Source organism: Patagioenas fasciata, chromosome 3 (genome assembly GCF_037038585.1).
Source record: "Patagioenas fasciata isolate bPatFas1 chromosome 3, bPatFas1.hap1, whole genome shotgun sequence".
Classification (NCBI taxonomy): Eukaryota; Metazoa; Chordata; class Aves; order Columbiformes; family Columbidae; genus Patagioenas; species Patagioenas fasciata.
In genome coordinates, this window is record NC_092522.1 from 112,308,088 (window position 1) to 112,335,231 (window position 27,144).

The 27,144-nt window shown below is 38.3% G+C and overlaps 1 protein-coding gene across 3 annotated transcripts in view; it reads right to left on the reverse strand.

Moving 5' to 3' along the window:
- NBAS (NBAS subunit of NRZ tethering complex) overlaps nucleotides 1-27,144 on the reverse strand; it is a 185,089-nt gene that overhangs the window by 124,603 nt on the left and 33,342 nt on the right. For all 3 annotated transcript variants that reach the window (XM_071807074.1, XM_065834472.2, XM_071807075.1), the window contains exons 22-30: nucleotides 15,046-15,129; nucleotides 13,330-13,483; nucleotides 11,679-11,864; nucleotides 10,432-10,605; nucleotides 9,302-9,435; nucleotides 8,535-8,597; nucleotides 7,880-8,002; nucleotides 6,263-6,365; nucleotides 3,797-4,020 (exon numbers count right to left, since the gene is read on the reverse strand). In XM_071807074.1, coding sequence (XP_071663175.1) covers nucleotides 3,797-4,020; nucleotides 6,263-6,365; nucleotides 7,880-8,002; nucleotides 8,535-8,597; nucleotides 9,302-9,435; nucleotides 10,432-10,605; nucleotides 11,679-11,864; nucleotides 13,330-13,483; nucleotides 15,046-15,129 — 1,245 coding nt within the window. The remainder of the gene's footprint in view (nucleotides 1-3,796; nucleotides 4,021-6,262; nucleotides 6,366-7,879; nucleotides 8,003-8,534; nucleotides 8,598-9,301; nucleotides 9,436-10,431; nucleotides 10,606-11,678; nucleotides 11,865-13,329; nucleotides 13,484-15,045; nucleotides 15,130-27,144) is intronic.

Genomic DNA, 27,144 nt, shown 5'->3' on the forward strand with positions numbered 1-27,144 from the left:
GGGACCCTTATAAGATACCAAAACCAATGATATCTTCTATCTCCAGACCCTGCTAATGGAAAAGACTCTCAAAGACTGGAAAGGAAGAAAAAAACGAACAAAAAAAACCAAAACCAAAACCAAAACCAAACAAACAAACAAAAAACCAAACCAAAACAAAACAAAACCCAAAACAAAACACAACAAACACACAAGAGGGGAAAAAAAAAAACATCAAATAACAGGAACAAACCCACCACACAACAAACTAGTAAATAAACCCCAACTTTATGACATTAAATGAGTTTTTCATAGTGATTATAAAACCACAGAATGGTTTAAATTGGAAAGCAATTACAAGGCCATCTAGTCCAACCCCCGGCAAAGAGCAGAGACATCTTCAACCAGATCAGGTTGCTCAGAGCCCCATCCTACCTGGCCTTGGATGCTTCCAGGGATGAGGCATCTACCACCGCCCTTCCTTATATCTAATCTAAATCTCCCCTCTTTCAGTTTAAAGCTACTACCCCTTGTCCTATCACAACAGGTCCTTGTAAAACGTCCCTTTCCAGCTTTGTTGTAGGTCCCCTTTAAGCACTGAAAGGCTGCTATAAGGCCTCCTCAGAGCCTTCTCTTCTCCAGGTTGAACAACCCCAACTCTCTCAGCCTGTCCTCACAGCAGAGCTGTTCCAGCCCTCTGACCATTTTTGTGGCCTCCTCTGGCCCCTCTCCAACAGCTCCATGTCTTTCCTGTGCTGAGGACTTCGAGCTGGACACAGGACTCCAGGTGACATCTCATCAGAGCAGAGCAGAGGGACAGAATCACCTCAACCTGTTGGGCACACTCCTGTTGATGCAGCCCAAGGCATGACTGGCCTTCTGAGCTGCAAGTGCACATTGCCAGCTCATGTCCAATGTTTCAACCACCAGGATGCCCAAGTCCTTCTCCACAGTGCTGCTCTCAATCCCTTCATCCCCCAGCCTGCATTAATACCAGCAGTTGCCCTGACCCAGGTGCAAGAACTTGCACTTGACCTTGCTGTACTTCAGGAAGTTGGCATGAGCCCACTTCTCTAGCCTGTCCAGGTCTCTCTGGATGGTATCCCATCCCTCAGGCATGTCACCTGAATCACTCAGCTTGGTGTCATCTGCAAACTTGCTGAGAATGACTCATGAGCTCACTTCTCTAGCCTGTCCATGTCCCTCTGGATGGTATCCCATCCCTCAGGCATGTCACCTGAATCACTCAGCTTGGTGTCATCTGCAAACTTGCTGAGAATGCACTCAATCCCACTATGTCATTGACAAAGATATTAAACAGCATTGGTCCCAGTACAGACCCCTGAGACATACCACTTGTCACTGATCTCCAGCTGAACACTGAGCCCTTAACCACTACCCTGTGGATGCAACCATCCAGCCAATTTCTCATCCACCAAACAGTCCACTCATCAAATCCATATCTCTCCAATTTAGAGAGAAGGATGTTGTGGGGGACTGTGTCAAAGGCTTTACAGAAGTCCAGATAAACATCCATAGCCCTTCCCTTGTACACTGATAAAGTCACTCCACCACACTAGGTTGGTGAGGCAGGACTTGTCCTTGGTGAAGCCATGCTGGCTGCCTCAAATCACCTCCCTGTCCTCCATGTACCTCAGCACAACTTCTAGGAGGATCTGTCCTGTGATCTTCCCAAGCACAGAGGTGAAGCTACACTACACTACACATTACACAGTGTCACACAACAGCAAAGGACTGGACTGCTGACCCAAAAATCTGTTCCAAATAACAGTGTATTTTGTTCCTGCTGCCCTGAAGCAGAGCTTCTCACCTGCAAAAACCAAGCAAGCTCTGCCTCCTCCTTCAGACCAGAGGAGGGCTCCTCTCCTACACAGAGAGAAAATCCCACCACTACAGCATCCTCTCCCCATGAAAGTAAGTAGCTAATAGAGAGATTTAACTGTGGCAATTATATGCATACAGATAAAATTCAGTTGTAATGTGGATATTATATCATTCTTGCACTTGCTTCATTGTGATCACAGCTTTTGCATGATATATCTAGTAGCCCTGGTGTCCAAAATGTAAAAATGCTCAACTGATTAAAAATGATAACTATATCTATCTAAATATTCAAATATTTGAAAAGAAAAACAAATTTTAAAAAGCTAGTGACTCGTGGGCCCTTTAGGCCTCCAATGCAATTATTTACTGCTTATAATCACTCTAGGCAATGACAGTCAAACTGTGTTTTCAATAAAAAGGTAGAAATAGATCTAGCATTATAAAAATAATACTGTAAAAGTGACTGTTTTCCAACTTTGATCTAATGCAATAATGCCTTTACCAAGAAGCAAACAAAAAAAAACCCACAAAATAAAAAAAAGCCTCATTCTCATCATATATATATTTACATGTGTGCATTTGGGATGAGAGATAGGAAGAAGCTGAGACTAATTAGGGAGAATAAAAATGCTTTTTCAGTCATTTTCCAGTTAAGTTATGGAGAACGTAACCATCACTCAAGGCAAATTGCAAAAGTATTCTTCCTTCAATCCCTAACAGAAAATATATGATTTGTCAACCCATAAAATTTTACAGTGGCAATATTTCACTGAGGAAAACTTCTTAATTTTAAAAAGGATAATTAATTACAAAGAGTTTGACTGTATTACTGTAGTTGGTACTCAAAAAAACCTGGTAACGTGTATGTACCTACCATTATGGCTCAAGATGAATTCGTATCTTGAGAGGAAGAAAAATTTGATCCTTTTCTTGTAATTAGTAGGTAAGTGTACCCATGTCTAAGGGAAAGTAGCACTTTATAAAGACATGTCTTCCTTTGTAGTTGAGACATAAGTAGTTTTGTTTGGTTAGGGGATTTTGGTTTGTTTTTATGGGTTTGTGTTTTGTTGTGTTTTTGTTTTTTTTTTTTTTAGTAAACACCTTAAGGAAAAAATATAAAAAGTAAAACTCATATGGATTAATGCATAAAAACAACAACAATGAAACAGCACATTCTTAGAGTAAAAGGGAAAGGCTGGAAATATTAAGACATGCCTGTATTTTACATATTTATGGTAAGCCAAGGTAATCAATCTTCTACAGAGGCAATAGCCCATTATTTTACCTATCTGCATCTAAACTGTGAAAGAAAGTATTTCCATATCTAAATCTATAAAAGAATGAACACCCACACTGCAATCTCGCAATGCTGCTCTATGCCTGAACTCCTTTCTAAAGAATTATTTGGCTTATTTCTTAATGTAAAAAAAAAAAAAAAAAAAGATGGCCTCAAATGAACTCTCAGAACTGGGAAAGACCAAAGCAATAAAAGAAATTAAAGAAGCGGCAAAACGCTATTTTCTCTTGTGATAGTAACTGGGGGCCACATTTGTGGTTCAATGCTGTAACATGGAAAAGGTTCATTTGACACACACAAAAAGCTTCTTATCCACAGAGAAAGACTTGCACATTTCTTCTCCTTCTACCTGAATTCTGTAACAGATCGTTCCAGTAACCAGGGACAGCAATGGTGTACACTCACACCAGGCAAGGTGGAGAAGAAGAAAAAAAGCAAACAAACAAAAACCAAAACAAAACAAAAATAAAAATAAACCCACAACAAAAGACAAATGAAAGAAATCAACCAAACAAAAAAATCTTACAGAAGCCAAAGATATTGTTTCCATTTACCATGTAATTTTACATGAAGATAAACCCACATAAGATTCCCCCCCTTCTTATAGAGAAAACAAAATAATGGTTTCAATTAAAACAGTGACATATGTATTTACATATATAATTGTAAACATACCTGGCCAAATCCATACAGCTATCAGTCAAACTTGTTGAAGAATTAAAATATTCTCTGCCAGCAGCCAAAACTAGTTCAATACTTTTTGCATAGCTGACCCGGTACTGTGACTTCCCTTTGGATGAACTTGGTAGATCCACAGACCCAATACTGCAGTGCATCATTTGCCCAGCCAAGTGGATATTGTCTATACTGCTTGAGCATAAAAGACTTTCTGTGAATATCTAAAAGAAAGAACAATAATTGAATGATCTGCACCAGCAGCTTCTAGTAAGCTTATCTGCATTGTAAGGAATCAGCCCCTTTGAATAAAAGGATCTTTGAAGTCAAAAGAATATATTCAGTCCAAGAAGTAACATGTACTAAGGAGAGTATTTCCACGATTCATTTAAATAAAGCTCAAGTTAACTAGTAGCGAGTTATTTTGCAGAAAAAAACCAAAATAAAGCTTATTAACTGCCTTTTTAGAGTATGATTTAGAGATCAGAAATTATTTATGCCTACATTCTGAGGTGTTAAAAGGGTGTTAGAATCTGAAAAGGCAGCTCAGTAATAACGCCTTAAAACCAACAACATGGGAAGAATTTTTGTATCCCCAAAGAAACTAAAAATATTTAGAACTGAGCATATAAGATGTGTTTTTAAGTTTCAATCAAGACTGTTTTCAAAGAATGCATACTAATATAATGCTGCATCTGCCACAAAACACCTGTTACTTTCAGGTCAAAGTTTCGCCCGCTTTAAGACACTAAAGATCTCAATTCCTTTTTTTTTTTTTTATTACAGTCAACATTGTCCTAATGAAGAGCAACATATGCATTTAATCACTTCAGAAAATATCGCAGTTGCAACAATATCACCTTTATCAAAGGTTTTAAACTTCATAACAAATTCAATAGAACCAATGAATCACAGAAGAGCCAGGTTCAAAGAGACCTTGAAAATTCATCTGGTGCCAGCTTTTGTGGGAAAGGGGGCACTGATGAGACCATCCAGCACCCTGTCCAATTGCACCTTGAAATTAAAATGTTTCTTCACTAGGAAGAACCTCTCCAAACCTTCTCATGCTCTGGAAAGGAATACAGTTCAGTGCTTCTTAAAACACATCATACAACTGGATCATCTTCCATTTCACTATAGTTTGATCCTCAATGGACAGTGAAAGATGGAAAGAATGACAGCTGAACCTTCTTCCTTAAAGATCACATACATACAATTTAGTGCTCTCAAAATTCATGGACATTAAGTCCCTCTTACAGAGGACAAGATTCACTTTCTGTGCAAGCAGACTAGCGTAAGCATCATGCTAAAAAAGATCCCAATACAAACCTCACGCGGTTGTAAATCGTTACTGCCTCATCAATTTCTCAAAGTATAATTGCATGACAGCTGTATATTTCAAAGCATTTTCAGCATTCCCAGATCATTTTTCAAAGGCCTTTGTTGTGATTTTTTTTTAAATCACATAATACAGAGGTTAAAAATAATTTAATATTAATTAAGAACTTACATTAAGATCAGAGTAAAGCAAATGCTATTATTTTCAGAGTACTCTAGCATTGTAATTTTTTAAAATGCACTTAAGAAAAAATTCCAAGTACACTAAGCCTTAGCCTATCACAAAACCATGAACATGAAATAGATCCCACTTTTCTTTGAGCAACTTCAAATTGTACAACTACAGAGTGATTTTTTTTCTATATATAAGTGCATTGCTTTTTTCCTACAATTTTATTTTTCTAATTTTCTTTCTAAACTTCTCCCAAGAGCTAATCAGATTGGTAGCCCTAAGTAATTAAATCTGCTGGCTGTAATAATAAATACTCTTAAAAGAAACACCACTATTTAAACACCAGTTATAGTGGACAGAGCACTATTTCTGTAATAAACTGCAGTATTTTAAAGTGAAAAAGTAGATAAACAATACAGGTCACAGCAAATTCTACATCAGTCTAATAGCTGTCCTTTGCAAATATTAATGACGTAGGTTTGGAGTTTATACACATGCTAGGGTATTTTTTTCCTTCAATGAAACTGGATTTCTCATCTCACATTATTTTACTTCAAGTGTAAGCAGTAGAAAGTCCACAGTCCTATAATGATGTCAGATATTATCAAACCAGAACTTCACGTTAAATATATGCCTGGTTGAAGATAATATTTAGCTAAAAGATTGTTTATTTTCATTTGGTTTAAGTGTTTGTTAATAAACACATTTGTGCGTAGAATTACAAAGTCTCAAGAAACTGACTGTTGAATTCTACTAAAGGATATAGAGGATATTTATTAGAAGAGCTTTTAATTTTTTGAATTAACACTGGAAGATTCCATTTGATTGAAAATACCATAAAAGGGCCAATGGACAACAAAACAGCATAACACATGAAAACATATTTACATTTGTGTGCAACAACATGAAATGAGAATTTGTAGCTTAGTTAGGACACAATCAGTAAGAAAACTCACCTCATAGCAAGTATCTGAATGCAAGCACGTATATACCTTCTGTTGCATGTCTAACATATCCTGGAGCAACTCCTTCCAGTGTGTCTCACTGACTGGTGGTTGCCTATGAACATTTTTAAAATTAAATATTCTCTTCCTTAACAAATTGAAGAAAAGCATTAGATAACACTACAGTTCCATCAACAAAAATATGAGTTCTCAAACACTATTTTAATTTTAATTCGACTCTTAACCAAAAGCGATTTAAAGACAGAATGCTTTTAATATTAACATTAAAACAATGTCTGTGGGATAAAGTTGTTTGATGACAACAATGCAGTATGCCAAGCGTTTTTTCTCTTTGTTTTCTGTGGGATAATACAGAGATTCAAGCAATCTTTATCAGGATCCCCCTAACAGGTTTTGATAACTCCCAGTGGTACATCAGGGCATTGGAAGTGCTGTCTTCCAGCTGATCCAGGAACAGCTGGGTAAAAACAACTGGTAACAGCAACTGAGGATCATTAAAATGCTGTTTCTTACAGGAAATTCTCAAAGGAGTAATCAATTGCATGCCATCACTGGCAAATAGAGCTTCAAGTTTATACTGCTCCTTAAATTGGAATGGTGTTCAGATTCTTGACCCTCTGGATCCATGGATCTCGGTTTACTCACAAAGCTTCCTATAAAACTTCATTTGTTCTATCAAACCTTTTATTAGTAAAACACTGCGGAAGTTTTTTGACGTTATCTTGAGCCTTTCAGATTAAAAAAAGACTTTTTTAAGCTACAAAAGCTTGTCCAATTAAGTGATTTTCTCATGTGGCATTAGCTTTCTCATTTTGGCAAAACAAAGGGTCCGTACAAAAAGCGAAAAATCAGCATTTTTGCTAAAGAGGCATTGACTTGATCTTTCTAAAGAAAGGTTCTTAGAAGCCAAAAAGCTTTCAGCATGTCCAAGTTAAATATTACCCTACCATCACCAGTAAACTGTTGTGCATGTGTCCTCTAAATAAGAGAAAAAAAAAACAAAACAAAACAGAACAAGATAAAACACAACCAACACTGTTTTTCCGATGGCCAAATCTTTTTAGCTGCTTATGGTAAGAGCTGTGTAATAATTCATCTACACCTGGAAGACGAGTTAAACGAAGTAGTTCTTAAAGAGCAAAATTGAAAAATTATACTGGAAATAAAAGAGGTAGAATCGATACGCAAAAATCAATAAATTACCCTATTACAAGAGGTCCTAAGAAAACACGACAAAAAAAAACAGTGTTATTTCACAAATCCTACACTCTCAATAAAATTAAATAGGTCTTAAAGGACCTCATTTACAATGTTAACTTTTATTGTTCATCATCTTGCAGTATTTCGCAGCCAGTGTGCCTTTTAGGCTTGTTTACTTGAACACAAACATATTGCAACAGGTTTAAAGCAAGACAAGAGTTTCCAAATGTGGAAAATGCAGCTAAAACACTAATCATGTTGATCACCAGTTTAACAAATGTGTTATTTGTATTTCATGTGCGGTTTGAACACTGTGGTTCCCCACTGCAACAAAACAGGTACACTCTCTGACTGCAAGTACTTGTTATCTCTCTGTCCTTTCCCTCTTATCTGCCTTTGAATACTAACTTGCGACCTGTGTGCCTCGTCAGCCTAATCATCAGCTTCCGGGCCTCCTCCGCATTGTCCTTGGTGTCTTTCACAAAGGAAACGGGTTTCTGAAGTCCGTGTTTCTCCAACAGCTCTGACACACTGTAAATGGATAGACAATGGTTTTTAATCCTGTAAAACTACTTCTGTTGTAACCGTCTTAAAGCTGTCCCAGATAATGCACTGCACATGCAGTCTCCATAAAGTCCATAACAGCGTGGATGAGCCAGAGTAACATTATTTACTCAAAAAAAATGAATACTTTAGGGTAAATGCACATCACCAATGACCTGATGACATATCTCCACAGCTTTTAGGTTTTGATTATTCAAAGCATTACAGAGCATCAAGAGCAAAACCAAATTCCCAGGACATTTCATAAGTAACCTCGCTCCTCTTCCTAAAAAAAAAAGGCTTTTATTTCAAGGAAAAAACATCCGTGCAGTTTTATTATATTCCAGTAGCATTTTAGCTATAAATTTCTAAGTTGTTAATATAAAAAACTTATAGATTATCTTCTCAACAGCACTAAACACAAGATAAATATTCTTGCTGCATTCTTGTCATAGAAGTTCTTGGCTATGCCTAGTGACTTCTGTAAGAGTACATTACTTATTTTAGCAAAATTAAGTACCTCAGAATTTGTTCCAGTTCATCTACTTCATCATGAAGAGTGTTAGTCTTATCTGTTTCAGGCCTGCAAAGATATTATACAATTAATATTCAATAAATATATCTCCATACTTCTTGTAATTTCTTCATATAATTCACATTACATAAAGACAAGCAGTTTGGAACATTCCTTGATGAAAATCAAATATGTGTTTGCTTGACAAGATTAAAACAGTTGGCTTCACGTTGGAAGGAAGCTAAAAGTGAGAGGAGTCCCCCAGTCTCCTAAGAACAGAGCTTTTCCTTCTTCCTTACACTTTTCTCCAGCTGTCTCCTTCCCACATTTAAAAGATACTGGGAGAATAATTTACATCTCCTCCTCATGCTTTCACTTTCTTGAGAATTACTTGTCCTTCACATAGGTCTTCCATATAGAGACCTCTCTCACAGGGCCATGTTGCTGCTAACAAGCTAAGTGGAAGATGCCACTAACTGGTAAGTAACCAGTAAGACAGACCTAACACTTGATCTTAATTCACCAAGATATAAAAGTCTACGAGACTAATACAGAAGCCTTGGGCCAGGCTGCTATTTTAAACCATGTTTTTTCCATTATTTGATAGAGTACATATACAGCACAAACATACGTATGACCACAGCAACTCAGATAGGAACAGAAAATTCCGGTAACGTTACCTACCTTTCAGTGACTTAACGACTAAAGTATTAATTCACAACTATATTTAACTTATCTAAAATACTTAGAAATAACTTGCTGAAAATGTTTACCCATATCCTCTTTGTGGAAGGCATTCCAAGATATCGTAACAGAGAGAGAGCTGGTCATCTCGTTCACAACTATAAATACATTCCAATGCTGTAATCATAAGCTGGTCTTGATCAGGAATAATTTTTTGCTGACACTAATAAGAAAAGAAAGCACATTATTTTTAATTTTCTGTTTCTAATTCACCAGTGAAGTTTCTTCTATAAAAAGATGTGTACTCCAAGTAAATAAATGGTCGTCTTGTAATTAGAAGGTCTCTTGCCAGCAACTTAGTTAAGTACCTGTTGCAATTATAACCTGAAACATAACTTGGCTGGTTTCCTACACCGCAGATGCTGGAAAGAACAGTGGTACGTCATTATGTCATTCATAAATCTGAGAGGTGGAGAGGGTGCAGGGCAGATGAAAGCGACTACTGAAAACATTTGTCAGATTTATTTAATATGTACAACCGTATCAATACATATAAAATAGTTGTGTTTTTCCTTCACTGGTTGATTTCTGTCCATACACTTGGAACGTTCAGTAATGTGCGAAAATGTGCTTATGGGCCCTGGAATAATTATTTAAACTGTAGAAACAGCATGAAATACTCACATGGAAAGTAACTTCAACCCTTACTCACTGAATTCTTGGCTCCATTCTAATGGCCCCCATTTTATTTTTTACATTGGTTGTGGAAAGAGAGGGGTAGGGGCAGGGCAGGGAGAAACAGCTGGAAATCTACTGCTAATAAACTCCTCAGGAAAAAATTACTTTTCAAAAACCAGATATTCCAGGACGTTACTTTAAACACATCACCATAAAATTACTTCAAAGAAGAATCTTTACAATGATTTTTGTTCTGCTAGGTCAAGATCATAATTACATTGGTTTGACAATCTCATCAAGGAAAGTTTAGTTCAATCATATATATATATGTATATGTATATATATGTACATCTATATATATACACACACACACTTTTAAATCAATATTTTATAAAACATGGCCAATCCTTGCTCCAAGAAGAAGGGAAAGATCAGACAGACAATCTGATTTAGAAGGCAAACAAAACCTATTTATGAAATCACCTCTTCAGGACAAGAATTCCCAAATAAGCCAGTAGAATCAACAGGGCTCTATACTTACAGCAGGTTTTGAATTCTGAAATATCTTCAGAGGTAGAGTCAGGTCTTCCTTTGCTAACGTTACTAAATATTCTTTAAAAAGTGAATTTGCAATACCAGGGGACTGGTTTTCACAGCGATGGAGAAAAGGGATCATCCACTGATAAACATTTTTCACATATTTTTCATCAGAGGACTGGCAAGCACAATGAGTTAGAGGAAAAAAAGAATTAGTTCAGCTTTATTGTCCAAAACCAACAAGAAAACAAAACAAAAACCAAACAAGACAAAAAAAAAAAAACAAAAACAGGCAAACAAACAAAAAGACCCCACACACATAAAAAAAGCACAGAACATATTCATATTTTGATCAACGTAACTGAAACGGTATCTTCACCTATCACAACCAAGAGCTGAAGCCTGACTTTCCCCACTGCTGCCCTGATCACCACGTCACGAAGCACTGAAACAACCCATCATCTTTCCGCTACCCAATGGCTCGGGGAAACCAAGCCATACAGGCATAAAGCCCATTCCGCAAGGAAAGTCTCGCTGTCTTCCTCCTGCAGTTTTGGGACGAGTGAAGGATCGGCTTGCATTCATGTCAGAGTAGCATTACTTTCAGTATGTAAGAAACCAAGACAGAAAAATAAATTCTGAGTAGTTACACAATTACTAGCAGAATTTTGAAAATTCTGAAGAGCTTCAAATGCATGAATACTCTCCCCTGGTGCTTACATATTCTTCTATTGAATTTCAGATCCCTGTTCAATCTCTAGGTATTTTTCAACTCTTCCAGCACCGGCTGAATGCAGAGAAGATTAAAACACACGTGCTGCAGAGGCAAATATTAAGGTTTTTTTTGCCGATATTTAAAGACACCAAAAAACATCCAAAGAAAACAACCAATGTTGTTGTATCTTCAGCATTAACAGCTACCCTGAAGATCCTTTAGAAAAGGTCAACGAAAAAGCAATTCCCAGTTTTCAAAAGAGTGGATTTATTAACATTAGTCCTAAGCCTAGGATGAAGAAACAAGTGTTTGAGAAAACTAAGCCATTTTAGTTTTTGTTAAAAACAAATAAACAAAGGAAAAAAACCCACCATAACAAAAAGGAACAGTAAAAGTGTTGAATTCTTGTTGAATTAAACATGGTGGTTCATCAGAAAAATGACAGCCAATAACAGTATCTTCATACACACAGGATCTAGGGTAACCTGGATTAGCGGAAATCAAGGTATACTTACTGATTTATTCAAAATACTTACATTCTTCATCAGCAGTCTCAGCTTTTCAATGTCCTTCATCTCTACAAGTTCCTTCAAAGTTAAGGTTCGATCACCATCAGTTTCATAAACTACTGTCTCAAGAGTGATCAGATTGTTACAAAGCACCTGCAGACCAGGAATATTCCTCTCCATACCGAGACGAACAAGGGACAGAGCACAGTCCACCTGAAAAACAATAAAAACCACCATGTAACTGTTTCAAAAAACCACAAGTTCAAGTGCAGTCTGTGTCCTGCTTGCATGTCTATTTTCTTTCCCTGTTCCTGTTGCTTAGTAGGCAGTTCTACGTTCCTACAAGTTTTTGTGGCCTGTATATTCTTAAACAGATTGCACTTCTCAGCATTATAAAGACCAAATAAAATGCCTAATCCTAGTGAATGATGTCATTACATGTCTTTTGACCCAGATGTGCCCTATTGATGCATGTAAATTAGGAGAAAACTGTTTTTTATTATTTCTCAAGATCACACACAGAGATACATCACCTCATCTCACTGCAAGGAATTGAAAGGATTGCTTTAAACTAAAATAATGAGTTAACTGACTGAAGTTATGCATACCTCTGCATGTAACATGACTTTTGTATCTGTCCATGAATTAATAACTTTAATTATTGCATTTTATTTCACAGAAGAGAATGACAGTCTTTTTCCCTGGTGACTGAAAATAACTTTATATGAAAGATTCTGTTTCAATTTCAAACACCGTAATATTGGCTGCATGTATTCAGTGAGGCAGACATAAGTCTGGAAGAGTAGAACGCAATTTCATGTATGTGTTAGTAATTTAATTGATCCTTGGAAGTTGTTTTTATTTCCATATCTACTGATAGGCTGTTAAGATCACAGGGAACTATGATTAAAGAACCTTGGAGGGCTTCAAACTTGAAGAATAAAAGAGTTCGTCCATCGGAACTAACTCATAGTGATACTTCCAGTCAGCCTCCTTTTCACGCAGCTAATTTGGCTTGAGAAGCAATAAAATACCAGTAAACATCAGTGACGAGCTCTATTCTTACTTGCAGTGCTTATCTCTACCACACAGAGATTCAAGTATTTTTAAACTATGAAGTAAATAAGGCAAAAATAAGCTGCATGGTTCTCCCACAGACTCACAATAAACCTGCCAGGAAGAAATAATGACAGTACCATACACCGGCATATGAGTGCCACGTGCAGCTGCCATGCAGGGATATACATATGGCACAGTATCACATGACAGATAATAAAACATGTTACAAACATAAAATGTAATAGTAAACATTTTTCATGGACTATGGAAATGCTACAGTCTGCTATGGTAGAGTCAGGTGAAAGGGAATCTACTGGCTTCCTATTCATTCCTATGGATTAATTATTTGGCTGACTAAACTTTAGAGCAAGCATAAGTATGCTGCAAAGGCAAAAAAAGAAAAACAAACCGAAACAAAACCATGAAACAAAACCACAAAACAAACCCCTCCCCACACACACGCAAAAAAAATAACCTTCAAAAGTCACAACGAAGATTGAGACGCAGTGTATATTACTGAGGGAAAAGCGTCCCATCAAAATACATCACAACAGAATCCTGTTGAAGAAAGTTGATCAGCCCAAGTCACCCGTCATCATTTCCTCGCTGCTGTTCTCACCTGCATTGAGTATTTTTCAATCTCCTGTGCTCTGCTCAAATACCAATCGGTAACGAGATCGACTGAAAGGTCAGTTGTCCTGTACTTCAGTAAGTCAGGTTGCGTTTCATACAGAAATTCACCTTCATCTTGTAAAGTTGGTTCAACAACCACCCTTTTTTTTTTAAGAAAAAAAAGCACATGTTTAAGAATACATTTGCTCACATTTTTTCACATCAGCCTTTCTCCTAAAGTTCTGTTTGTTCTGAAACAAAATGATATAATCGACCTACAATTACACCAATAATTTGATGATATTCAAATGCCAGTCACAGTAACTGTTATTTTTTGTCAGCAAAGTAACTAGGAAGAGATTCCAAACATCAGGGAGATCATGAAAGAAAAAAAAAAATCCTTTCTGCTGAAGACACAGGTATGCCCAAGCTCTGCTTTCCATCTGTTCCTCACAGAATCACAGAATGTTAGGGATTAGTAGGGACCTCGAAAAATCATCTAGTCCAATCCCCCTGCTGGAGCAGGAACACCCAGATGAGGTTACACAGGAAGGCGTCCAGGTGGGTTTTGAATGTCTCCAGAGTAGGAGACTCTACAACCTCCCTGGGCAGCCTGTTCCAGTGTTCTGATACCCTTACTGAGAAGAAGCTACTTCTCAAATTTAAGTGGAACCTCTTGGGTTTCAGTTCGAACCCAATACCCCTTGTCCTACTGTTGGTTGTCACCGAGAAGAGCCTGGCTCCATCCTCGTGACACTCACCCTTTATATATTTGTAAACATTAATGAGGTCACCCCTCAGTCTCCTCTTCTCCAAGCTAAAGAGACCCAGCTTTCTCAGCCTTTCTTCATAAGGGAGATGCTCCACTCCCTTAATCATCTTTGTTGCCCTGCGCTGGACTCTCTCCAGCAGTTCCCTGTCCTTCTGGAACTGAGGGGCCCAGAACTGGACACAGTATTCTAGATGCGGTCTCACCAGGGCAGAGTAGAGGGGAAGGAGAACCAATCTCGACCTACTAACCACCCCTCTTCTAATACACCCCAGGATTCCATTTGCCTTCCTGGCCACAGGGGCACAGTGCTGGCTCATGGTCATCCTGCTGTCTACCAGGATCCCCAGGTTTCTTCCCCTACACTGCTCTCTAATAGGTCATTCCCCAACTTATACTGGAACTTGGGGTTGTTCCTACCCAGATGCAATACTCAACACTTTCCCTGGTTATATTTAATTAAATTTTTCCCCACTCAGCTCTCCAGCCTGTCCAGGTCTCGCTGGATGGCAGCACAGCCTTCTGGCGTGTCAGCCACTCCTCCCAGCTTGGTGTCATCAGCAAACTTGCTGCTAGTACACTCTATTCCCTCATCCAAATTGTGCACAGTAAAAGGCAATTTTGTGACCCATTAATGCTCTATGACAGTATTATGGTCAATAAGTAACATGGCAGGATGAAAAATAAATAAATAAATCTGGATTTACAGCATTAACCTCCCCCTGCTCACATGCAAAAGTCACTCATCACATAATCACACAGAGCATAAGGCTGTAACAGGAAAGAAGGTTTGCTCAGTCTCACTGGGAAAGCTAAAACGTCTAGTTAGTGTGCACAAAAATAAGAAGTGAGTCTTACTGGGTATTTCCCACATTTTAGGAGTCAGTAACTAAATTCTTTATCTGAAATGTACATTAATATAGAAAAAAACATTTGCCTTTTCAATATACTTACCTGCATTCTGCTTTTTCACACCAGTCTTCTTCACGATGTTTCTGCTCATTCCAAGGAAGAATTTTTAATTTCCCCTGCTTATAACTAGTGTAACAGAAAAGGGAAACTTTACACAATGTTTGCGCTTTTTAAAATTGTGATGACATTCAATTAATTGAATACAAAGCATAAGCAAGCATTTCAGTGAATTCATAAGCATATAATTCAATTACAGTACCAATTCTTTGAGATTCATCACTTCTTAATGCAGCTATACATGTGTGATTTTGCCTGTATGGTCTTATCTGTAGAAACACATATCCTACTTATACTTCTATGCCACCTATATTTCTTACTGACCATACATTTTACAAAACGGAAAAAAAAAAAACATGACATGCTTTAAGAATTTTTACTGCTTCACAATAAATATTCTGACTCCATGTGCTGTCATGGAAGACTGAAATGAGCAAAAATCTATGATCTTCACAGCCGGAAAAAAACCCCATATAATTCTTCAAGTTTTAGCACAAATCCTTGTACTGAACTGAAACAAGATATGCACTGCTGTACTGATCTTCTCAATTAAGTTTAATGTGGTTTTCTCACTACAAACTTCCACAGTGAATATTCTCTAAATACTGAAGTTGAAGAAAAATAAAAATCTGTTTAAAATGCAGATTAAGAACACCATGGGTTATTACTAGAATGATTAGTTATGGCTTGTTGTTGCAGGCTCGTTGTTTAAGCAGCATAAAACCCAAGAAAACCATCTCAAGCTCTGTAGAACATAAACTAAGGGGGGGGAGAAGAGCTATATAGGTTCTGGCATTCGTAGAAATAAGAAGGAAACCATGCACAAAGACATTAAAGTTTCAGCATACACAGCAATAAGCTATTTTAAATCGCATTCGTTTTCTCCTGACCCTGATAATGAACAGCAATAGCAACACTACATGGACAATCCCTGTTTATAAATTAACAACTGATACAATCTTTTCACCCCTTGAAAGCAGCACTGTAACTCAGTAGCCTAAAAAGAAACACAATTCCAACACACAAATTGATTTCACAATATATTAAGAGCCAAAACAAACTAAAATCAGTAAGTCCATCTCATTTAGCAACAGCCATCAAACACATTTAAGAAACTAAGGCATGTCCATCCCAGCTGCCCTGCCCTGACACACACATTTCTCCCAGGTCAGCCACTCATCCTTTCCCCCCTCTGTGCACTAACAATAATGCCCCACGTTTTATCACAGGGATTCCAGCCCTCCCAATGAAACATGCAGTAGAAATCCAGCAATAAATTGGCAGAGACAGATTTGCAGGCTATAAAAGTCAAAAGAAAAGAGGGGAGAAGATAGAAAACTGCTAATTGCCGAGTCGCAGCTACAGTAACATCTGCATTCAATTCCAGTTCACCTGGGCAAAACACTACACAATTATCTTTATAACTAGACACCACGTAGTAACATCACTGAAAAATAATTAATAAAGAAAACTCCAAATTAAAATTTATGGTATAAGCACCAGGAATAAAGTCACCTTCTGACTTTGGAAACATTCAGGCCATGTACTTTGGGAATTAGGGGTTTGTTTCTTTAAGTCTTACATTATCAATTAATTTTAAAAATAAGTATTTAAAACTGGGTTCATAAGGTCATATTCCATATATCATACATGAGAAAGTAATTATGGAAGTGTCCGCTTTATCTGTTGAAATGTCAAATAAAAGCCAAAGTGTGATTAACTATCCCTTCCAAAATAAAAACATTAAATCAGACAAAATTTTATTGCCCAGTACAGTGTCTTACCGGGGTGGGGGGAGGAAGAGGAGAGAAAAAAGGGGAAAAAATAAAGGAAAACTAGAGCTTTTCTATAGCAGAGGACAAGGGCTTCATTCTAGAAACTATGTTAAATCACGTCTGCAAAACTGAAGCAGAACTACCAGAAGAGAATAACAGCAAGAGGAGATTTTCAGGTAACAACTCCAATTTACATTACAGTTTTTTTTCCTCTACACATACTAATACTTTAACTAGTGTTCTGCCTTCAAGAATTGTAATGCTAAGATTTTGTTATTTTACTGTATCAAGAAAAAAAGTCTCAGATACAGTATGGGCCTGTAAGACTTGACTACATAAAATCATTTTAACAAGCTTTTATATACAACAATCAGGGGTAAAAGCAGATTCAGTCACTGGCAAGGACCAGTTGGCAGTGGAAGCTTTCATAATGGAGCTCAAGGGCCTGGGCAGTTTCAGAAGCTGAAGAATCACGGAGCTGAGCTGGGAGGAGCACTCACAGCACATCCTGCCCTTCCCTTAGTCTCCTTCCCACAGCTCCGGGAAGAACAGCAGGAACAGCTGTGTCTGCCCCTCTTTGCAAGTCACTCTCTCACCCAGCCCCTTATTAAGGCAACACAAACTGTGCCCCTACTCCTCTCTTCCCAACTCTGGCTTTTCCTTGAGTCTCTGAAACACCTAACTACAGGGGAGAGACAGAGGGGACACATGACAAGTAGATATTTACATCAAGCTCCATTAGAAAATTGCAGCAGGTACCATTTATTGTAATTACTCTGAAGGCAAATTCCTGTTCCAAGCAGTCACCTTCAGAGTGCCCATGGCTCTGTCAAGTCAGTGCATCCCATCAGAACAAGTCTTCCCGAGTCACCTCAGGGACCCAGGAGGCGCTTCTGGGAAAGTTGCTTTGGTTTGGCTGTTCTTTCATTGGTTTTGCTCTCAGTGACAGACGGAAGTCATGCAAAATAGTAAGGAAAGAGGTGCACAGATTTAATCGATATTTAAGCTTCCAAATTCTCCCCTTTTGGCTAACAAATTGTTAGAAGAACAAAGACAGCAGAAGTTTAGATCACGAAATTAAAGCCACAGAAGCACGAATGTGATATCCGAATGAGAAGACATTCCAGAACTCATACACACTCTCCTAATGCTACCAGCCCTCCGCTTGAGACCTGAAGAAAAAAATAAAAAAGAAAAAGAAGAAAAAAGTCTACCAATTCAAGCCTGTACTGACAAATACCGCATTGAACATGTTCTTCTTAATTAAGCTGCTACATCCTGCATAATTGCCATAATAACCATAGACAATGGTAAAGTTACATTCTGGGATTATAGCTCCACTTAAGAAACTGTTTCTTAACAGATGCAATAGCACAAAAGGGTTGTAAATTTTCTTAACTGACCTGAATACAATGATGAATTACATGTTTCTTCCCTTCAATTATTCTAAACTTAGTTGAGTCCCTTTCCTGACTCTTGTAAACAATATTTGAGACTAAATAGTTTAATTTTTATGCAAGCAATCCACCTCAAAACAGAAGTTGCTAGAAAACACTTCTTTTTGCAGACTGATGCAATCACCTATCCAGCCCTTCAGAAAATAATTTGTACTTCCCTCTCCCCATCTAAAAGTATTTTCCTCCCTATTCCAGTAACACAAAACACACTTGGGTTTGCCTATAAAATGCAACTGCTCCAAATATTTTTTCAAAATACACTTTAAAATAGAATCCTTTCAAATTAACAGAAGTCATGAATTAAGTACAGACTCCATTCAAAATAACTTCTCCATCACCACACTATGGCTTATAGTTTCAACTGAAGTTGACAGCTTAATGCTTTAAAAAATGCTTACTGAGGAAGATCTCACTCAATCCAAGCTGCCAGGCTTTGCTCTCTTTGTATGACAGATGATTTGCTTCACCCTTTCCCCTCACCTCCAAAATTCATCAAGTGAGGAAGCAACATGCAGCTCTACCTCCCTCTGCCTGCCTTCCTCAACAGAAAAGAGTTGCAAAGCAGAGAGACAAGCAACATGAATGCAAAACGTAAGAAGTGTGTGATCATCTCTTCTGTGAGAGCCAGAGTAGACTGAAAAATCCCTAAAGAAAATAATGAATATGTTAAGACTGATAAAAAGTTGTTCATTTTTTGTTTCAGTTAAATAGGAAATGACATTTCACTGGTTTTACTCCCTACAACACTGTGAGCACCACCGAGGCCTCATTTCATATGAACAGCAGCAGATACTGTTTTACACTATATGCAGCTAAGCTGTTAGCTACTCGCTGCATGACATAGATTTTAAAAAAAGGTGTATTTGGGTTCAAAAATATTAAGAATTCTTCTAATAAAGTGTCACAGGAGTCTACTACATCTAGAAAATATCTAGTGGAATATTTGAGCCACATATTATAGACGCTTGAGAAACTCCAGGTGAATGCTGTGCTGCGGTTGCCTGTACCTATATTCTATTCCCTTGGCAACTGCTGTTCGCCATTCGCACTCTGGCCAAAGCTACCAAGACCAATCTCATGTTTCAGCACAAGATTTTGCAGGAATGAAACCTACAGTTGTCCAGACACATTAACTGAAGAAGTAATATAAGCATACTTCAAAAGTTTTTCATGAAAGCTTATTAACAGACCCCACCACAAAATACTAAAGTGGAAAAGACTTTTCAGTTCATGGAAAAGAATCGTCATGAATTGCTATCTTGACTGGGAAATGTCTGCTTCATCTTTTTTCCCTTCTCACAGTAGAAAAGGTTACAGTTAAATATTTTAAGTCAGGTGTATGGATAAGCCATGGAAAACTCTTAGAAGTATTTTCTGCTCTGGCTTGATTTCCCATTTAAAAAGTATTCAGGTTCAGCAGAGGAATAAGTTGAGAGAGGAACTTTAGATTTCTGAAGCTCTCACCAAGAGTCAAGCAACACTCAATGACTATCTCCTCTAAATGCTTAAAGAAAACACCACCAAAAAAATAAAAAGTGTAAAAGATCTCATCATAGTAGAAATCAGCAATAATGGAAAGTCAGTCTTAAGAGATACATTTCTTGCTAAGTTCAGGGGAAAACAAAACAAAACAAACAAACAAGAACACCACCACCAAACAAAACCAACCAAACAAATACAAAACAAAAAAAACCATACAAACCACACCAATTAAAACTTGTAACTTCATTCACCTCCTCAACAAGGCTAAAATAAAAATCCATAACTCCCTCCTGCCCCCTACATGACTGTATTCAATCGTCCTTACTTTCTCTCCTCTTTCTGAAGACTTTTGAAAAATTCTTCATATGTGAATTCGAATACAAGGACTGGAATAAAAAAGTCTCGATGCCAGCAAAGAATGGGAGATCCCTGTACCTGAGGCTTTTATAAAGGCAAAGAAATTACTAAACACTGTATTAATCTCAACATTTATCACAAGATTTTTCTTAACTGATAGTGAAGTTTTAGCATAGATTTTTTTTTTCCCCTCAGATTTCCACTAGCGGTGACTCCTTTAACTCACACAGAAATAGTAGCTGGTAAAATGGAAATAAGAGAGTTGAGAACAATTTCAGGCAGCGAAACACACTTGCAGTCTGCAAACTCAAAAACATAAATGCAGATGAGACAGAGAAGAACAAGAGATACAGAAATGAAGACATACATGAAGAGGTAGGACTTCCATTTTTCTACCATGTTTTTGTTTACAACACACATGCAGCAAATCCAGGTGCAGAGGTGCCCGTGGGAAGCACCGCAGAGGCCCTGCGCACAGTGCTTGCATCTCACGGGGCTGCAGGCAGTGAATTCAGCACGCACAGGCAGCTTGTCAGACGAGCACAAACTCCGTTCTGTGGCATCCAGAACTCGGTCTCTGTTCTTATCCTGTCCAACTTTGCTGTTTTGTTCTGGAAACTGAAACCCACCAGAGGTCAGAGGCACGGGCAGGGTAGGTCTGCATCACTGTGCGCTGGGCACTCGCTTGAAATTCCAGATACAGGGACAGATCCCAGCAGCCACTGAGGCAGAAGGACACCTTTTCCAACTAAAAGAAACTATCAGCTGTGCCATAATATAACTCTACATAAATATTAGCGCAGGGTTGTTTTTGTCTTTTTGGGTTTTTTTGTTTTGTTTTGTTTTTTTTTCCTGAGCCACTGCCTTCCCCATCCTTTCCTCTCTTTTCAACAGTAGAAAAAATATGATTGGAGCCCAGTAAATTGACAGTATTCAACTCTATTTCTTCAAAAAGAGCTGAGTTTTCCTATATTGCTCTTTTCACTGTTGTTTACGTTGGCTTGGCAATTCTTCCCATTCTTTGCTTTGACAAAAGAGGTCCATGCTATTGTAGCTTCTGTATCCTACCAACTGCATTTATTCAAACCTCCAGATTATTTTTGCTCTCCAAGGACAGGCTTTAAAAAGAGGAAGGTCTAATTCAGTTTTAAGGTCAGAGTTCAATTCTTTCTATTACCAATGGCAACTCTGTGTTTCTTGTGTTTTTTTTTTTTTCCTTCAAGCATTTCATACAGCAGCTCTGGCTCTGAAACTCATCTAGTTAAGGATTAGGTGATTTTTTAAAAACTTTTTCCCTGTAAACTTGTGCACACTGAATACAGACTCTAAGCAAAAGGGCAATTCACCCCAACACATTTAGGAAACATTATTTTTTTTGCTGAAAAGACATGCACAATTTTAAGAGTAGGTCTGGGGTTTTTTTCTAAAAAAATTTTGGAAGTAGATGAAATTTTATTTTTTTTTTTTTTTTAAATCATCTCATTGTCTGATAAAAGTTATAAACACTAATCCTACATTTGAAAGCTTGTGTGTTACATACTAGCATACTTCTGAACATAACTCATTTCAGTAAGACACTCAGTATTTATCTGTTAAAGGTAAGAAAGCCGTATGTGAAGATTCTGAACTATAAAATAAGGTAGCGCTTCCATCAGATGGTTTTGTTATCTACTCAAAATGTTTTTGAAGAATGTGCTCGATTCCAACTTCATGACACTTATGTTTTGAATTATCTCAAATGTATGTTTTGTGATAAGAGGAATATAAAATCCTGAACCTTCAAATATTCTTTTCCCCCTGCTGACACTTGCACACTTACCAGAATTTATGATTTCCATATTTTACTGTAGGCACACTGTAAAGTGTTTTAGACTTCATATTCAAATTAGCACTTCTGTAATCCCACTACATACAGACAGAGGTATTGAAAGTAGGTTATATATATAATACACGTAGTTGTATATAATACATGATCTGCAAGAGAAGTTTTATAAAATATTCTTTTTCCAATTTAATGCAGAAACTCATTTGGCCAAAGTCTGTATCTTCTCAGACAGCAATGGGGAAATCAGTGCCAGTTGCTGTTGCTCTGCAATTCTAATGGCTCTGAAACAGCTTCATTATGCCACAATTATTCTATAACTGTGGATGAAATATAACAACAAATGCATCCCACCCAGATATGTAGTCTTAAACAGCTATGATATGTATTGCACTTTTTATATTGTGTGAAAACATTCTTGTTCTACAATTACAGTGGTTCAGTAGTGAATTAATAAATGTAACTACATAACTGATTACATATATTTTTAGATTTCCAATTATTCAATATACTATGTGATCCAAAAGTGGTGGGCAGAGAGAACAGGTCTTCATTTTCCAGGAATATCCATAGGACATGACACAAATTAATCAAGACTGAAGTACAGCTGGTGCCCAAACCAGAGTGCCAGAAACACCCCACATTTGGGGAAAACTGATCCACATAAACTAGCAGGTGTTCTTGGCTGCCACAGTTAACAACCCTTCAGAATTCCTGCTGCACACATTGTGATGACAGGTCTTCTGAAGCAACTCTGCCACTAGGGAAGAAAAGTTATATCTAATTTCACATAAACAAATCAAGCTATGTTTTAGCCACGTGGTTAACCTATAACAGAACTTTGGGAGAGGGGAACTTCCTTTTTCCTCCTAAAACAACCTAGACTGAATGATCTAAACATCAGAAAAATCAGCCAACACTGCAGAATCGCAGTTCAGAAGCTCACTGTGGTTCTCTTCCTTGATGCATACAACTTAAATTGTGAGGCAACAGTTCACAAAATCAAAATGGGTTATTTTAAAGACACAGTTGAACTCCAAGTAAGATCAAAGCTGTCTGGCACCATAAAGTGACAATAGTCCTTCAGAATTGTATATTTATAAAGCATAATGGAGGTTCAGGGAAGAAATTTTGTTCTAAACCCTGTAAAAAGGTGCCAGACAAATAAGACAATGGTAGCAATGCATTTTCATTAGAAGACTGGTAGAGGTAAGCCAAGGTACAGGTCAGGACAATGCAGACAACAGACACACATGGTAGAGGAAGACAGGACAAGTCAGGCATGAACATGCCAAAAATATAAAGAAAACCTTGTTAATGCTCTGTGGATAAACAGTACAAGCACTGTTCAGCTCACACGCTACAGGAACGTATGCAAAAGCTGTATGCAAAAGCCCATGTGAAACCTTCTCCAGAAACCTCCTCTGAACACAAGCAGCTCTCTCAGCCTTTAAGTGTTCCAGTCCTCACAGTCACCCCCGTTGCCTCTTGCTGAGCTCTCTCCAGTCTACTGATGTCTTTCCACTGGGGGCCAGTATTCTGGATGTGGTTGAACAAGTGCAGCAGCCTGACTGCTCAGTCTCCTGGCTGTATATCTGTTCTTGCAGGACAACATGCTGTTGGCCTTCCCTGCCAACTCATGTCCTGCTTGTGCCCACCAGGGCCTCCAGGTCCTTTTCAGCAGAGCTGCTTCACAGTCAGTCATTCTCCAGACTTTATAGTAGTAAGAGTTTCTTCAGTTGCAGGAAAAGGACATTGCATTTGTCCTTCCTGAACTTCCCAAGGCTCTTGCTGGCCCATTTCTCCAGCCTGTCTAGGTCCCTCTGAATGGCAGCTCGGTTCCAGCATAGCAGCTCCTGTGACACTTCCCTCCTTCCTTGATGCCAGCTCATGTTCTCTTTGGTTCCTTCACAGCTTCAAGCTCTCACTCTCCTCTTCAAAAATTCCCCACAACTAGTACCTATGGGTACTTCTGCCAGCTGTTCCTGCTGCTTTCCCAGATCCACATAGGCCAGTTAGCAGAAGAGCTTCTCTTTCTCCAAATCACTGCTTTAACTTCCACATAGACCACAATAACCTTCCCCATTCCCACCAGAAGTCAATCTAGACATGAATACAAGTACTACAATATAAGTTAATATTTCCCTCAAAAGTCATTTTTCCTACTTCATAGTAGAAGGTAAGATCTGAGATTTTATTTCCTTAAACACGTTCTTGAAATAATATTAACTATATTGATCCCTCCGACCTCTAAACTGTTTTTCTTTTTTCTCTTAGTGCAAAGGAAAAGAAGCACACATAAAACTTTTGCTCATCTCATTTATTTCGCTGTAGCACTATACAAATTAATTCAAACAAACTACCAAAAAGGTCTGATCAGGGGATTAATTCTTTTAACATGAACACTTCCAAACTACACTAAAAACAAAAGCAATTCAACCTCAGAAGAGAAGAAGAAAAACTAACAGGAAAAAATTAGGACTATATTTTAAACAGTTCTGCAGACTTTCAGTCATCAAACCTATTTACATACACAAACTAAGAAGTGAAGACATGAAACTGTAAGAGCTTTATCAAAACTGCATTGCCACAGGCAATAACTAAAAATCTAGTTCAGGAGAAGGTATCATTACGGAAAGGCAAAGTTAACTGCTTATGAACCTCTAGGTTTAATTGTGTAGTAATTATCTATTCATAGATGAGAGTCTACTATGTGGAAATTTTCAGGTTTTAAAAGTTTCAGTATGTTTTCAGAAGATACTTCACTCCCTCCCCAGTCCACCTGGCAAATGTAGTTCACATCTCTCCAGTAAAAATTCACTTTAAGCCACAACTTAAAACCAAAATTTGAGAAAGTTAAAGAGTAAAAAAGCAGAAACATAAAAAGTTGCTATCCCAGAGGGAAGATTTTTACTACTAGTGTAATGCGCAATATAGTAGACTTACGGCAGTTGAGGGAACCATACATTTGAATTTCTCAACTTCTATGAGTTTGAAATGTGAGGAATAATGTTGCAATATAGCAGTTAAATGTAGTAAAAAGGAAAAGAAAATTAAAAGAAAAGGAGAAAGACTCTGGTTATGTATTTATAACAGTGGTAAAGCATTATTTTCCTCCAAGATCACCTCTAGAAACCTGAGGGCAACAATCTTAACTACAGACTAAGAACGCTAGCTGTAGCTATTAAAACGAAATTAGAAAGAGCCATCACTCCAGCTATCTTAACACACAAAGTCTGTGCATCTCATGGATCCTTGAGAACGAGCATGGATCCCAATGATTAAGAGACAGCAGAGATTCAGGAGCCATCATCACAGAAGAAGCAGAGAAATAACACAAAAAAAGTAGGAAAACATTACAATAACAATTCTGCAAAAACACGTTAGTATCACAACACAAACTGGAAGCTGACAAGCATGTATGGCCATCTATGCAACTTAGTATTTCAGATTCCTTCTCACCTCTGGGAGCTGTTGAGCTTATGTAACTTACAGTCCTTTCCAAAAGTCTCTTGAATATATAAATCTTTTGTTCAGACATCACAAACCTTCTCCTGAACAGTTCTGAGAGAATCACAGAATAGTTTGGGTTGGAAGGGACCTTCAAAGCTCATCCAGTCCAAACCCCCTGCCATGAACAGGGACATCTTCAACCAGATCAGGTTGCTCAGAGCCCCGTCCAGCCTGGCCTTGAATGTCTCCAGGGATGGGGCATCTACCAACTCTCTGGGCAACCTGGGCAGTGTTTCACCACCCTCACTGTAGAATAACTTCTTCCTCATATCTAGCCTGAATCTCACCTCCTCCAGTGTAAAACCATTACCCCTTGTTCTATCACTACATGCCCTTCTAAAAGGTCTGTTCCCATCCTTCTTACAGGCCCTTTTTAAGTCATAAAAGGCCACAATAAGATCTCCCTGGAACCTTCTCCAGGCTGAACAACCCCAACTCTCTCAGCCTGTCCTCACAGCAGAGCTGTTCCATCCCTCTGATCATTTCGGTGGCCTCCTCTGGCCCCTCTCCAACAGGCCCATGTCTGTCCTGCACTGAAGGCTCCAGAGCTGGACACAGGACTCCAGGTGGGGTCTCACCAGAGCAGAGCAGAGGGACAGAATCACCTCCCTGACCTGCTGGCCACACTCCTTGTGATGCAGCCCAAGATTTAATTGGCCTTCTGGGCTGCAAGCACACATTGCCGGCTCAGTGAGAGTGACCTCTAAAGATGCTAAGCTACAAAACACAGGCCAAAAACAAGAAGCAAAAGGATATCTACCATCTGAGACTTTTTTACAAGGAAATACAGGGAAAAAATGTGTCTGTATTTCCTAACAACGTGGCCCCGAAGATTGAAAAAAAATAAATTCTTCTACCTTTATTTCCCCCCCATTTGTTATGCCAACTCTTCCTTGACTGATAAGACCTTAAAATTTTTGTGACACTGGCCTCTAAATGCCATCCTAATGTAAATAACAAGAAAAACAACTGCTTTATGCTTATAGAATGCACTAGAAAAACAAGCCTTTCACTAGGTACTTAGAATTTACCATCTGCAGCTGAACTGAAGGTTCCAGATGAAAGGAAATTCCAAAGACATTTCTCACAGGTAATGAAATTCTTAAGACATCGCACTTCTGTGTGCATTCATGTTGCTGCTGGTGTACAGCGAGCAATCGTGTTGCAATGCTTTTGCCTTGGCAATAGCTGCAGGTGCTTCTTTGTCCCATCTCAGCTGTTTCATACACAAAAAAGGCAGCTCCTGCTATACCATCTCAAGTTCCTCCTCAGCCACATTCCCCTATAGATGGAGGAACTAAGAGAACACAGCCATGTTGTGAATTTCCATAAGGACCAACGCCACCTCAGCGCTCCAGCTGGCAACCAACCCTCTTGTTGTTTAAAGTGCTCCATACACACAGGCACAATATGGTCAATTCCAAGCAGTATTTCATCCTACACGTACACAGAATCATATATGAAGACCTAGAAGACAAACTACGGTATATTTTTCCTCCATCAAAATGTTTTTCTGCCTCCAGAGCTGCACAGTGCTCAGCAGCAGGTCTGAGCTGCAGAAGGCCAAGCAGCCACAGCATCAACAGCGCATGAACAAGGCAGCTTTAAGCCAGGTCCCCGGCTTAACGTGGGTGCTGTCGTGCACTTGGTCCATGTTAGTGGTCTCATCGCATGCACC